Genomic DNA, 13,908 nt, shown 5'->3' on the forward strand with positions numbered 1-13,908 from the left:
GAAACACCCTGGAGCCAAGCTGACAAAGATGGGTCAGACGACTAGAGAACTGAATGAGAAACAAAAAAAAGGAAGCCTGTGTCATTTCGGGGTGATAGAAGAAAGGGGTTCTAGGCGCTGCAGGTGACCTCTTCCCAAAGTATTTACCGGGTGGAGAGTTCAAAATCAGCCTGCCCTTTGTTCACATAAAGGTACCACACTGCTTATAGCACAGAGTGGTAATGGGCCGTGAACCCCAGGTCACCAGACTGCACCTCAGAAACAGCCCAGCCACATGGGACTTCCTTTGACCTTTTCTATTTCTGTGTAGCAGAAACATGGCTCTGAGCCAGAGCTGGTTCGCTCAATAATCACACTTGTTTTCAAGGGTCCTGGGACCTAATTCCCCATGGTGTGCTCCCTAAGCTATGTGATAACTGCATTTGTATCCCTGGGCCACCGCTTTTACTGGCTTTTGTTGCCTCAAAACATACCCATGGCAAATTCCAGAAATATAAGTAACATGAGCTATAATTCCAATGACAACGAGATCATGCCTTCTTCCAGATGCTATAATATATGATAACACTTGTATTACTCGTAATAAGAATATATAATTAAATTATCAGGTAGGGCTCCCTTTCTGCCATTCACTTTATAGAATAGTAAACTATGAGTTATTTGGATGTATTCATAAGAGACTTTCTAAGAGTTAGGAGCTGGGGTTCAGGCAGTGTGATCAAGAGGCCATCTGTAAAATGAAAATCTTCTCTGGAGAGAACCAATTTATCGCCTGTTTAAGCTGGAGTTCTCCTGGCCTCACTGGTGTTCACCTAGTGCTTGGAAAATAGGCTTATTCTAGCTATAGGAGATTAGGGATAAAAGAGTTTTTAAAAAGAGAAAAATTATAATTTAGAGATACCGCACTGTATGTGCTTAATTGAGAGGGCATCTGGCTACATTGTTGCTGGGAAAAATAGATCCCATGACCTGCCTTTGTTGAAAAGGTGACATCTGGGTTCATTAAAGGTGTGCAATAGATTTTGATAAAAGCTATTTTTCTAAGTCATTAAATTGGTTTTTAGGAACTTTACACTCTCCTTCATTTGAACAATTATTAAACTATAAAATAGAATTGCACAATTGCTAAAACCGTAATCTGAAATTTTACAGCCAGCTATAAAATGCTGTATTATTAAACTATACTGAAGATGCTCAAGCCCATTACAACTTTTAAAATGAATTGTAAAACCCTTTACTGCTGATAAAATAATCTTAAATTACAGTATTATGTATTCTAACAATATGTTGAACCAAAGTTTGCTACAATGCAAACATGCCAATCACAAAGAAATCATTTTTTGAATTAAGTTTGCAGAAGCTGGCAATATGATAACAGCTGCTTCAGCAAGGCAGCCCAGCACCTGATGTCGGCAGGCTGGGGGGGACAGCTTGTCCTCCACGGCAGCTGCCTTTTGCCAAGTTCCTGCAACCACAGAACTAAGAGTCAGCTTCCTATGTTAAAGTCTGCACAAGCGACACTTAGTAGGGCCCCGGAGATTAAGAAAAGGCTTGCAGGAACAGCACTGTTTTCCCTTAACGTCTCCCCATGAGTGAGATTTTGTAAATGCAAAATGCTTAGTTACGGAATAGCTGCCACTTACATGTATGATACCTAGGATGGAGGGTGCCACACATATGTACCTATCATAAGGCCTGGCCCCCAAGATTAAATTCCTATTTTTTGTACCAGTTATACCCTGCATGTGTCCATTTCCAATCGAGTTGAATACACAATTGAAAATGTAGTTGAGCATGCTGGCTTGTATGGCAGCCTTAACAGGGTAATACCCAATTTTGAGCTCTGAATTCAAGCACTTTCTTGGCTGAAGGGCTTTGAAAATGCTCTATAAGCGGTTATTATAAAAGGTGTTTTTACAACAGCCTCTTTTCTCCCAAGGCTGATGTGGGTGGATTCTGGGATGCAGCTTCCCTCTAAGCTCCTCTGCTGGCACTTGGAGCCAAGAAGATGAAGTCCAAGGAGGTCACTGGTAGCCTGTCCATGCTGGGAGAAGCAGGTTCACCACACAGGGCCTGGAACCACTTGGCAGCCTGGTCCAGAGCTCTGTGATAAAGCTTCCAGGAGGGCCCAGAAGGATGTAGTCTAGGTGAGGGGCCCTGCAGCTTAACAATTCTGCTAAGGGAAGATCCCCCTCCAACAGCTCATTCCTCCTAGAGTGGGGAAATAAACTCAGCCAGAGCAGGAGACCATTACGCAGAGAAAACGCTGGGTATAGCCAAGGTTAGATATAGCCAAGGTTTGGATTTTTTCTATGTGACAAAAATAACAGCGGGTGCTAGAAAACAGTCCGTATCACACAGAGACGATGAAAACGTCACAAAGACCATAAACCAAACACCACAAATAACACGCAGCCCCAAGACCATTCTCTTAGATAAAAGGCCCAGGCAATGGTATCCACGTTGCTACAGTCATTTAGATTCTATGCCTGTGCTATGGGCTCAGCGTTGACATGTCTGGTGCTAGTTTTCTAATCCCATTCAATCCCACCCCTCCTAAAGCTCCTCCGTCCTCAAAGCCATGTGTGAGAAGCCTGACCATGGTTTGGCACAACACTTCCATCCACTATGGTCGTTGGGCAAAAGTCTCCTTTGAGATGTTCTCTGCAGGGTAATCATCCAGCGTGCTGGATGCGTAAAAACACCAGAAGGTGATGGTGTGAGGATGAGACACCAGAGGTCTCTCTCTCCTCCCTATGAGGATACAGTAGGAAGGCGGCCATCTGCCACCTGGAAGAGAGCGCTCACTGGGAACCCAATCTGCCCACACCTTGACCTTGAACTTTCCAGCCTCCAGAGCTATGAGAAATAAATTTCTGTTGCTTAAGCCACCCAGTCTACAGTATTTTGTTATGATAGCCCAAATGGACTAAGACAAGTAGTAACCACAGCTTCCTTTCCTTGTCCCTGCCTGCGCTACCTAGGAAAGATTTGGTCCAATGCACCAGTTTACACTTATATCTCCCTATGCTCCTTGCTACAGAAGGAGGAAGAAACATGAGGATTCTCAAAAGCCCCCATTTTCCTTGTTAGTGTAAAGGAAAAGGGGGTCTCTGAGGCACCCTTCGCTTCGGGCAGTGATTGTCAAGCAGGTGCGCTTCTGCCCCCTGGAGACATTTGGCAATGCTGAAAGGACATTTTTGGCTGTCATAGTTGAGGAAAGGTGCTACTGGTATCCGGACGGTAGAGGCCAGGGATGCTGCTAAACACCCTACAAGGCACAGGACAGCCCCCTGTAACAATGTTGCAGACCAAAATGTCAATAGTGCCAATGTCGAGGAAGCCTGGCCTGGAAGAACCATTCAACTCACAGCCAAGAGGTTACTGGACAATCCTCACTGAAATCGACAGGGTTGGCACAGGGGGGTGTGCAGCCCACCCTCAGCAGAGAATACCAGGGGAAGCAAGTGACTTCTCATGAAGAAGCACCTATCTCCAAACTCCATTTCAAAACCCCCACTCTAACAAGACCTCATCCTTTGTCTTATCCATAACAAGTTCCACTCCACACACTGGAGCTCCACAGGCCACAAAGACCAGAAAGCCTGCTGGAAAAAAAGGCCCCATAAAGCAATGCCTCCTGAGTCCCATAACCCAGCCTGATCCTTCAGGGCACTTCTCTGACACTGAAGGTGGGACGAAGGGGGACAGTGATATCCAATTGCTGGGCCGAAAGCCCCTTGAAACTTACAACTAATAAAAACTTACATAGTACCATTTTTGAGCTGGGCACCATTCTGAGCATGCTTTACACTCACAAGCACATTTAATCCGCAAACATCCCAGGAAGCTCTTCTACTGTCATCTGCATGTTAAAGATGAGGAAATTGAGGCAGAAAAGATAAGTAATTTGCCCAAAGTTTAATGGCTACTAAGTGGTGGAGTGCACAGTTTCAACTCCGGCTTCCTTATGAGAAGTTTCACAGTGCTACAAATTGGGTGCAGTGTATACTGCCTGGGTGATGGGTGCACCAAAAATCTCACAAATCACCATTAAAGTACTTGTGTAACCAAATATGACCTGTTCCCTAGTAACCTATGGAAATAAAACATTTAAAAAATAAAAGAAGTTTCACGGTGCATCTCTAGAATTAAAATTATATTTTAAAACAACCAACTCTGATGAGGCGTTGTTGTATAATTAAGAATTTGACTGGCCTTTGTCCTTGGTTCCTGAGAGATAACCTCTAAATCCTTGGAATTTCTTGAGTGCCTGTTATTCCTGAGTTCTTTGGATCACACCTGAGTGTCCGAGTAATGGGATGACTCAGGATTAGGTCAGGTTACCACAAAGACCAACCATGGGTCACAGGGTTGGGACTTGAGCCACAGTAGGTCAGCCTGACTTCCTGATCCTCATGGTGTGGGGAGGAGGGCTGAAGACAGCCAGTCACGTGGTCAATGATTCAATCGATAGTGCCTACTTAATAAAACTCTAACAAAACTTTGGAGACTGAGCTCCGGGAGCTTCCTGGGCAGCAAATACATTAATGCAGCAAGGGGGCGACATGCCCTAATTCCATGGGGAGAAGGCAGAGAAGCTCTCCATTGGAAACCCCCCCAGACCTTGCCCTAGGCATCTCTTTCTCTAGCTGGTTCTGATCTGTACCCTGATAATAAAGTTGTAATCTTAGGTCTTGCAGCACTTTCCTGATTTCTGTGAATCATTCCAGTGAAATGAACTTGAGGGGGTCATAGGAACCCCTGGATTTGTAACTAGTTGGTCAGAAGTGCAGGTGGCCTGGGAACCCCAAAGTGTGGCTGGCATCTGAAGCAAGGGCCGTCTTGTTGGGGACCACGCCCATAACCTGTGGAGTCTGACACCCTGAGTGTTTAGCTCGGAATTGAGTTGTACTGCGGTCTACCAGTTGGTGTCAGAATAGGCATCATTACTTTTCTTTATGCTCATTTATGAACCAATCTGACACTTCAGTCTGCCAGATGTTCAACAAGAATTTAGGGACTGATTTAATCTATAGCGATGAAAAATGTTACCCAGAAACACAATGTTTAAAGTGCTCTGGTTTTGGTAATACAGTGTAGCCATTTATAATGGGGGCAGGGAGGAACACTGCTTTGCCCTTGCTCCTCTCCTGATCAAGTATCTCTGTGCCTCGGGTCTCTTGTCTGAAAAATGGGAATGATAACAGTACTGACCTTCTGAGGTTACTGTGAGGATTACTCAGGGGAGGCACTGCGTATGCATTTGTTTTATTAATGCCTGGCCATAAAAAGCTAGGGTGACCTAAGTTATCAAAGCAAATTGTTCTGGGATCTGTCATAGAATGAGATGGTTTATAATGTTTTCCAAAGTGGGGCTTGGGGACTACTGGTGGTATACGACATCATTTTAGGTAGCATGCAAACTTTATTATGGTTTTAATTTTAATATTTATATATTGATTTTAATATAGAGAAAGCACATTGAACTCATGCTTTCACATATGTTAGTAACAGCTTCAGATGAGTCTCAAAGGCAGTAGTGTGCATATAAATAAGTATAGCTCATAATTGAATTTAAAGACAAAGATGAAGCAAATAATAGGATCAGTGGAGTGCAGATATGGCAAAGACTGCAAAGTCCTGGGATTTGAGGCTAAGAGGCAGGACTAGTTCTCAAATACCGTCTTTTCTGCAACCAAGAATGTTTCATGTTAACAACTGCATCACCTCTTCCTAATGTCAGCATTGGTTAAAGAGATGTGGCAGGGACCGTGGCAGCTAGTTCCACTCTGGTCACCAGGCTGGACCAAGATCTGACCAGAGTGGCAGCTCCAAGTCACAGCTCCAAGAGGCAGGTAAGTCAGATGAAGCTCCCAGGAGATGTGCGGAGAGATGGAATTTGGATCAGTTCTAATCCCTCAAGACCTAGTCCTTTTATTGCCTTTGGTTTCCCTTCCTTCTTGGCCTGGTGTCCAAAGAACATTCTCCCCCTTCCCCTCCTCCCTGGGACTTTCCACCAAGACCACATCTTAGAACTGGCAGGATATCATTCAGCTCAAACCGCCCCTTGCTTTTGTTTTTTGTTTTTGTTTTTTTTTTTTGAGACGGACTTTTGCTCTTGCTGCCCAGGCTAGAGTGCAAGAGCGTAATGGTGCGATCTTGGCTCACCACAACCTCTGCCTCCCGGATTCAAGTGATTCTCCTGCTTCAGCCTCCTGAGTAGCTGGGATTACAGGCATGTGCCACCATGCTGGCTAATTTTGTATTTTTAGTAGAGATGGGGTTTCTCCATGTTGGTCAGGCAGGTCTCAAACTCCTGACCTCAGGTGATCTGCCGCCTTGGCTTCCCAAAGTGCTGGGATTACAGGTGTGAGCCACCACACCCAGCCTCAAACCCTTCTTATTAATTAAGAAGACACAATACAATCTAAAGAGCTCCATCTTTCTTCCTCTGTGGCCCCCCTGCTCCTGAGAGCAGCTCTTCCTTTCTGGCTCCAGCCTCCTGTGTCAAAATCTCTAATGCATCTCACCAACCATGCCAATAGTGGAGGCCGCTTCCCCCAGTCCAAGGGTCAGCCTGTTGTTGTGCCTGGCTCTTTGCATACTTGCCCTGTTCTTTATCCCTCACAAAAAACCAAGAGCTCAGTGGTGTTTTACAGCAGAGATTCAGGGTAAAAACCAAGCAATAGTCATGGAGCCACAGGAGGCGAGCCAGGATTCTCACTCAGGTCCAACTAACTCCAAAGCTCAAGCTTTTCCCGGAAAACCAACTCTTAGACTGTTAACCATGGGTGAAAAGGAAAGTGCGGAAGAACTGCTCTCAGGGTTACTTCACCCTACTTGGAGGGGTGGGGTAAGTACAGGGGGTGAACCCCCTTCCCGGAGCCAGGAGTCTGGTGTGGAAATAAGCACCTCTCTTTCCTCGCTTCCATCTTCCCAGGCCTCCTCTCCTCCCAGTCTATCATCCTGTGCAAAATCCCAGCACCCTGGACTGGCTCTCAAGCGCCTCTTCTCTGGTGGAAGATTAACGGGCCGCCAAAGCATCCCATTGCTCTGCTAGCATAAATTGCAAGAAAAACATTTAGAATATTGATTAAGTGCTCCGTGCTAGAAGATTGAAATTTACCTCCTGTATTTCCAGGATTAGCTGACATAATGGGGTCAGTCTGCTGGCACAAATGATTTACAGAACACCCATTGGCAGCTTTCCTTTTAAAACTTGACACTTAAAATTTTCACTTGGTCACAGCCAGTGGAGTCCTGGGTATTTGGTAGGCTTGGATAATTGCCTTCCCGCCGCATCTAGACTTTGGGGGTTTGCCCCCACAAAGAAGAGTTTTGAAATCATTTCTGGTCTGGTCTGGCCCCATCTGGAACAAATGGACTTTGGATCTGAGGAGATACTGGGGCCGTGGGGAGAGGGTGGAAGGGACCATCTAAATATAGATTATTTTCAATATTCAAATGCAGAAGATGTAGGAGTTAAACAGATTAGGTCTGCCCTCCATCCCTCCTGCCACTCTGCAGACATTAGGCTGCATCCTACAAGTACCTGTTTTCTAAGCTTGACACGACTCTGGGGAGATAAGGAAATGTATTGAGGCTTTGTTGGGAGGCTGGCAAGGTGTGAACCTAGGCTGAAATCCAGTGAATGTGGCAGGTTCTCTGCTCCAGGCAGATGCCCACCCCAAGGCCTCTGCCCCCACCCCACACAAAGAGGGGCCCACGGTGTCTCTACTGTGAACCCCTTAGGGCTAGCATGGTCTGATGGCCAGAGAAGACCAGGCAGCTACTGGTGGAGTGGTTGGGGGCAGGACGGCTGCCCTCTGCATGGTTGATTTTAACAGGAAGCATGCTTTCGAAGATTATCCACATGGACCCTTCATCTCTTTCATGACTAGGCAAGCTGCTTTGTGGTTTCCTTCTAGAATGCTGTTTTAAAAGTCCCACCAGGATGAGATCCGTCACACTGGTCCTCCATGTCTCACCCACAGATGTGTTTTATGTGACTCACAAAAGTAATCTCTAACTTTGAATGTGGCTTGTGCTGTTTACTGGAGCCTGTGCCAACTGCCCACAGCTATCCTCACCTACCCTGCTCGCCCTGGGGCTGAGCGTGTGCCCCACGGTCTGTCACGCATTTCCAAGGGCAAGGGGCTGAAGGAAGGCAGAGGCAGTGAAACCTTCTCAGGAGGCCTGAGTCCCAAGGCTATAGCTCCCAATCCTTGTTACTCTATTTGACCACAGAAATCAGAGGTCGACAAACACCACATTAAGATGTCTTCACTGTAAGACACCAGAGTTAAGCAGTGTACAGTGATGCAAAATAGAGAATTTTTCTAACGTTCCAAAGATATTTACTTTAAATAAGTAACACACACACACAATCCATTTGGTTTAAATATCCTGAGCTTTTTCCAGCTACCGGACCACTCCAGTGCACGGAAGATGAAGTAATTGATAGGATTATTAATGTTTCTTTGTTTTCCATATGACCATTTCATATAAGTCGAAGGAATAGGCCAACAATAGCACAGCCTGTGCCATGCTTGTCACTAATATGACTGCCAATTAATCCTGAAATGGGAGCTTGGCGGGTAACCCAAAACCCGGTATTTTATCACCTCAGGGGGTTAGCACTTGGACATTTCTGTAACATTTTACACTAATCAATCAACTTTCCTTTTTTAAAGCAAAGCCTTTCATAGGAACCATGCATGCGTCCTATATTCACCAGATCCATAGCCACCTAGTTCCCCAAACAGAACTGCGTTTGGTTTGTTGATAATTACACTTCGGAGCAGACTTTGGAAAATGTTTATTCGTGTTTCTTCCCTTCCAAGGGGGAAATCTATCTCAAATGTTAAGACTGAAACTCAAGTCCCCAAGAGTTTTCTCATATTATTGTATATTTTAAAATATTACAAGAGGGCGCTTCTCAAGGGAAGTGAACTTTAGAGCTGCCAAAGATAGTTGACTTTCTCTGAATCTGTTACCAATGGATCCCAAGCTGGTTAAAGTCAGTTCTATTCTGAGTCATGACACATGTGGCTGGGACAAACGCCATTCTAAGATATTTCTAGGACCCTCACCCTCCTCCCCGGCAAATGATAATTCATCTGGAGACAGCCATGCAGGCAGAGGAGGGTCAGATGGGGAGAATTAGTCTCCCGGGAGCCCTCCGCCCAGGCAAGAATCCTAAATCAGCTGGAGGGACCACATTCTCGGGATGAAGGCCCTTCACTCATCACTCTCTCATCCCCCCCATCCTCTAGCCTCAGATGATCCTTTCAACCATTCTTCATAGAGGTCACCCTAGAAAATCAGCAAGCTGCAAAAATGTTACTGGCAAACTGTCAGTCCTTCCCCTATGTTGTCTCCTGGAATTGAGGCATGAAGAAAGAAACCCAGTCTGAAGTCGGAGCTTTGCCTCTGTCCCCCTTATTTGCATCAGTGAACCTCACAAGGAACTAGGACATGAGGCTCTCTCAAAACCAGCTTCTCCTTTCTTATTCTTTCCTTCTTCCTCACTGTCTATTCTTCATCCAGAGAAAGAATCCCAGCTGTCCAAGGGTCATGGAACAAGGCAAAAGTGCCTTGGCCTCAAAGTTAGAAATCTTAGTCTGCTAGAGAATTACTGTGTGATTCTGGATATGTCACAAGCCTCTCCCTGGCTCAGTTGCTCCATTTGTAAAAGGCAAGGATGTCTGCCACACCTGAGTCATGCGGCTGCTGTGAGGAGTGCAGAGGGCAAAGCACACAGAAGATTTTGAAAAATAAAACTATACACCTGTTAGTGTAACCTCCCACCAATGTTCCCTAGTACACACCCAACACCCCACCCCCAAGGAAGCATAGCACCACCTTCCATCTGTTGTAAAGGAACCAAGTGGCCACTGACTTGGGATCAGACACCAAATTGCATGTGACATTCATAAAGCACCATTCTGGAACGTTTACTCTGCTCCATTTAATCCTCTCAACTCCAGCAGCTAAGCCATATATGTGCTTTGTAGATGAGGAAGCTGAGGCTTAGAGAAGTTAGCATGCTTGCAGAGGCCACCATACTGGTGAGGACAAGAGCAGGGTCTGAAATGGGCTTGGATGCCTCCCCTGCCCTTATCCCTTATTCCCTGCCTCATTTGTGCAAAAAGGGGCTCATGCAGGTCGTCATCTTAGGAGTCAAAGTGAGGTTCCATGGAACCCTAAGGGCTCCCTGGGAGTCAAATGCTGTTTAGCTCCAGGACATGTGGAGACTGTGCATATCACAGGGAAGAGAGGTGTGGCTAGAGCCACCTTTTGTTCCTCCACAGCCCCACGCCTTCATGTCCCCCTCTGCCAAGGAGTTAAACAGCAGCCCAGAGATAAACATCATGCTTTACTTTTTGTTTTCTGTTTTTGTTTTGAGACAGAGTCTTGCTCTGTCACCCAGGCCAGAGTGCAGTGGTGCAATCACGGCTCACTGCAACCTCCGCCTCCAGGGTTCAAGGGATTCTCTTGCCTCAGCCTCCCAAGTAGCTGGGATTACAGGCATGCACCACCACGCCCAGCTAATTTTTGTATTTTTAGTAGAGACAGGATTTTACCATGTTGGCCAGGCGGTCACAAACTCCTAATTTTACTTTTGTCCTTCTGTTTAGAAAGCAGAGTTCCTATCACTAACAGGAAAGGAAAGACATGGTTTCTGGGGAATAGAGCGCCTGTGTTCCCTGATGTTGCCGGGACAACCCTGAGGCAGTACAGATCCTCCTTGCAGGGAAAGGTGTTTGGACAGATCTGTGTTGGGGGCAAAGCCACATACTGCACTGTACCACGGGGAGCCCAAGTCAGGATTTGGGCGGGGGGCGGAGGACAGGGGGCAGTGTGGAAGAGAACACCTCCTGTGGCTGACAGACCCCTCTCCTCTCATGGGGGAAACTCCAATTTCATGGGGTTTCCAGTGATGACTATTCTGAGATGTCACCTATTAACTTCCAAAAATGTTGACAAGTTGCATCTTGCCCAGTATTCTAAGTTTACTGACAAGGTAACTTTTGTTTTTGAATGCCCATCTCCACAAAGTTTCTAAAACAGAGAAGGGACTTAATAAACAGGCTGAACACTGAACGCTGCCTCTGCAGTCACCCTCTGTGCACTGAGACAAGTGCAGAAAAGAAGCTGGTTTTGCTGTAGCCAGAACTTGCCTTTTCTTTCCAGAAACCACCACTGGCTTCCCGTGATCACCTTATGATAATAGGATCCTGCCCCTCACCTGACCACTTGTCTTTACTGACACCAGAATCTGAATGGGCCCAAGAAGCTTGGAAGGCTGACCTAGGAGGAAGCAGGGTGCAGAGCACCCGCTGGAGACGGAAAAAAGACCCTGTTCCCTGCCTGGCTCTAGGCCTGCTTTCAACTCGCTGGAGGACTCTGAACACATCATTTCCCTGCTCTGAAACTCGGCCTCGCTGCAGGATGGAGCAGTTCCATGCCATAGTATTTCCCAGAGCTCCTCCTGGCTCTGGCTTTCTCTGCACAGTGCTTTGGAGAGAGTAAATGCCCGGGAAATGCTTTAGAAGTATGAAGCACATCTGGTTGACCTTGGGCTGTGCCATTTCGTTATCAGCCTCTCCTTAGTGTTTTCTGTGTGTGAGTGTCTCTGAAGACTGTGTGTCTGGGATGGAGAACCAGAAGGACAAAGGACAGAGACACAAGCTCAGATGAATGGCGTGGAGGACACCCAAGATGAAGAGGGGTCTCGAGATACCAAGCAAATCAAAACAAGTTTCTGAAACTTTCTAGGGAATGAAGTGGGTTGTGGGTCAAGCTAGTATTTGGTGAAAGAAGGCATCTTGTGAGAATTCTAGTGAGGCTGACCCTTGATGGGGGCTGGGGGCCTCGATGTGCTCCAGTGATAAGCATGAGGCGACAGCACAGTGCTTGGCACATAGGCCACCAAACATCCCCTTCTCCAGCATAGCGGGAGGCAGAAGCCACCATGTGGTCACCATTTCCCTCAAAATACAGGAAAAATCACAGAAAGAACGAGGCTCCTGGGTTCCCAGTGCTGACTCTGTGACCTATTAGCTCTGCAGACTTGAGCAAGAGTGATCCTTCTCTGAGCCCCCGTGTCCTCAAACGAAAGAAGCTACGATACTATAGTGACAGCATCTCTCCTGCAGGCATCAGGAGGATAACACCCAAAGGGGTAAAGAATGTGAGGGTACCACTGGGCGCGGTGGCACAAGCCTGTAATCCCAGCACTTTGGGAGGCTGAGGCGGGCAGATCACAAGGTCGGGAGATCGAGACCATCCTGGCTAACATGGTGAAACCACGTCTCTACTAAAAAATACAAAAAATTAGCCAGGCGTGGTGGTGGGTGCCTGTAGTCCCAGCTACGCGGGAGGCTGAGGCAGGAGAATGGCGTGAACCCGGGAGGCGGAGCTTGCAGTGAGCCGAGATTGCACCACTGCACTCCAGCCTGGGTGACACAGCGAGACTCTGTCTCAAAAAAAAAAAAAAAAAAAAAAGAATGTGAACATACCCTGTGAACATACAAATAGGAGATGTCTTGCCAAATAGCTGAGTACTTATTACTATGAAAAATCAATAAAAAAGCAGGATAAAGACTCTGCTTTCGACTGAAGACAGGAAATCACCACTTCTATCTTGCTGTGGTTCTGCCCTCGCAGACCTGGATTAACCCCAGAGAATGTTCTTGACCGTTCTCACTGGACTGTATCCACATGCGGGGGTTTGCAGGGCAGCTTGTGCCTCCTCACGGCTCCTCCTACTGCCAAAGAGCACTTGCTTTTGCTTCTGAAGAACCAACCCGTCAAGCAGTCTGCATGGGAATTAACCAGCAACACTGTCTCTGGTTTACCTTTAGAGACAGTTAAATACTCCATGCCATGTGATGATGACAAACTCAAGAGCTCCTTTCCTTTCATTATGCTGCTGCTTTGCAGAGAACACAGAATCAGCATAATAAATATGTAACCAAGCCAACCTGACAACCCCACGCACAAAAAACTTCAGAGATGCATCTCCCCAGAACCCTCATTGTATAGGTAAAGAAGGTAGGGCCAGAAACAAGCCGCACTCCCAGTAAACGACGGAGTCAGTTCCATAGTCGGACTTTCTCTGCACTATATGACAGGTCACAATCTTCACTGGTTGTGTTTAAAATGCAGTTTTGAGACTCAAACCCGAGGAGCATTCGTCATCTCTCTCTGCATACATTTCAGAAAATGAGTCTGCCCGTGTTTCACCCCCCCACCAGGAAGGGAGCCCCAGCAAGGAATCTGGACGCAGTTCTCACCTGTAAATTTGCACACGGTGGCAAAACATGAGTGGGAATTTCATTCTCAGACCCTGCTGGCCCCAGGGGCTTGTTCTTAACCCGGAGGGCAGTGGTGGTAGTGGCAGTGGTGGTCTGTACTGGGAAGGCTGGCTGCCACACGGTCACATCGGAGCCATTGCCAAAGGCTTGAATTGCATTTTCTGCAGTAAAACGGGAGGAAATCCAATTTCAAAGTCGAGCAGCAAATGTAACAGACAGGATATACACAGCCAGAGAGGCACACTAGAAATTCTGATTATAGCATTGGACTTCTCTGAACAAAACGCATCCATCCATTTGCCCTATACATGCTGAGAGCCAGTCTTTGGGGTCAGGTGCTCAAAAATCAATTCAGTCATTAAACCCTGAGCTGGACACTTAGCTATGCTCAGAATGCAACAAATATTTATTGTGTTCCTGTTTACGTGCCAGGTGCTGAGCAAGATCCTTGCCCTAAAATATCCATCAGTCAAACCCTTTGAAACCCAGCCTCAGTACTGTTACTTGGGATCATAACTGTCCCATTTTCCAAGAAAATTCTTGTGCTCTGTCAATATTCTGTATTAAAAGGAAACTAATTAGT

General features: G+C 46.4%; 1 protein-coding gene across 10 annotated transcripts in view; it reads right to left on the reverse strand.

Moving 5' to 3' along the window:
* Positions 1–13,908, reverse strand: part of GFRA1 (GDNF family receptor alpha 1) — a 217,475-nt gene that overhangs the window by 19,384 nt on the left and 184,183 nt on the right. For 9 of the 10 annotated variants that reach the window (XR_010113209.1, XM_003825616.6, XM_003825617.5 and 6 more), the window contains one exon: positions 13,305–13,486. Coding sequence is in view for 9 of the 10 variants with exons in the window: in XM_003825616.6 (XP_003825664.3) it covers positions 13,305–13,486 (182 nt within the window). In the remaining variant the exon portion in view is untranslated. Of the gene's footprint in view, positions 1–13,250; positions 13,487–13,908 lie in introns of those variants that run through there. The other variant, XM_063607533.1, reaches the window with a different exon arrangement.

Source organism: Pan paniscus, chromosome 8, assembly GCF_029289425.2.
Source record: "Pan paniscus chromosome 8, NHGRI_mPanPan1-v2.0_pri, whole genome shotgun sequence".
Lineage (NCBI taxonomy): Eukaryota > Metazoa > Chordata > Mammalia > Primates > Hominidae > Pan > Pan paniscus.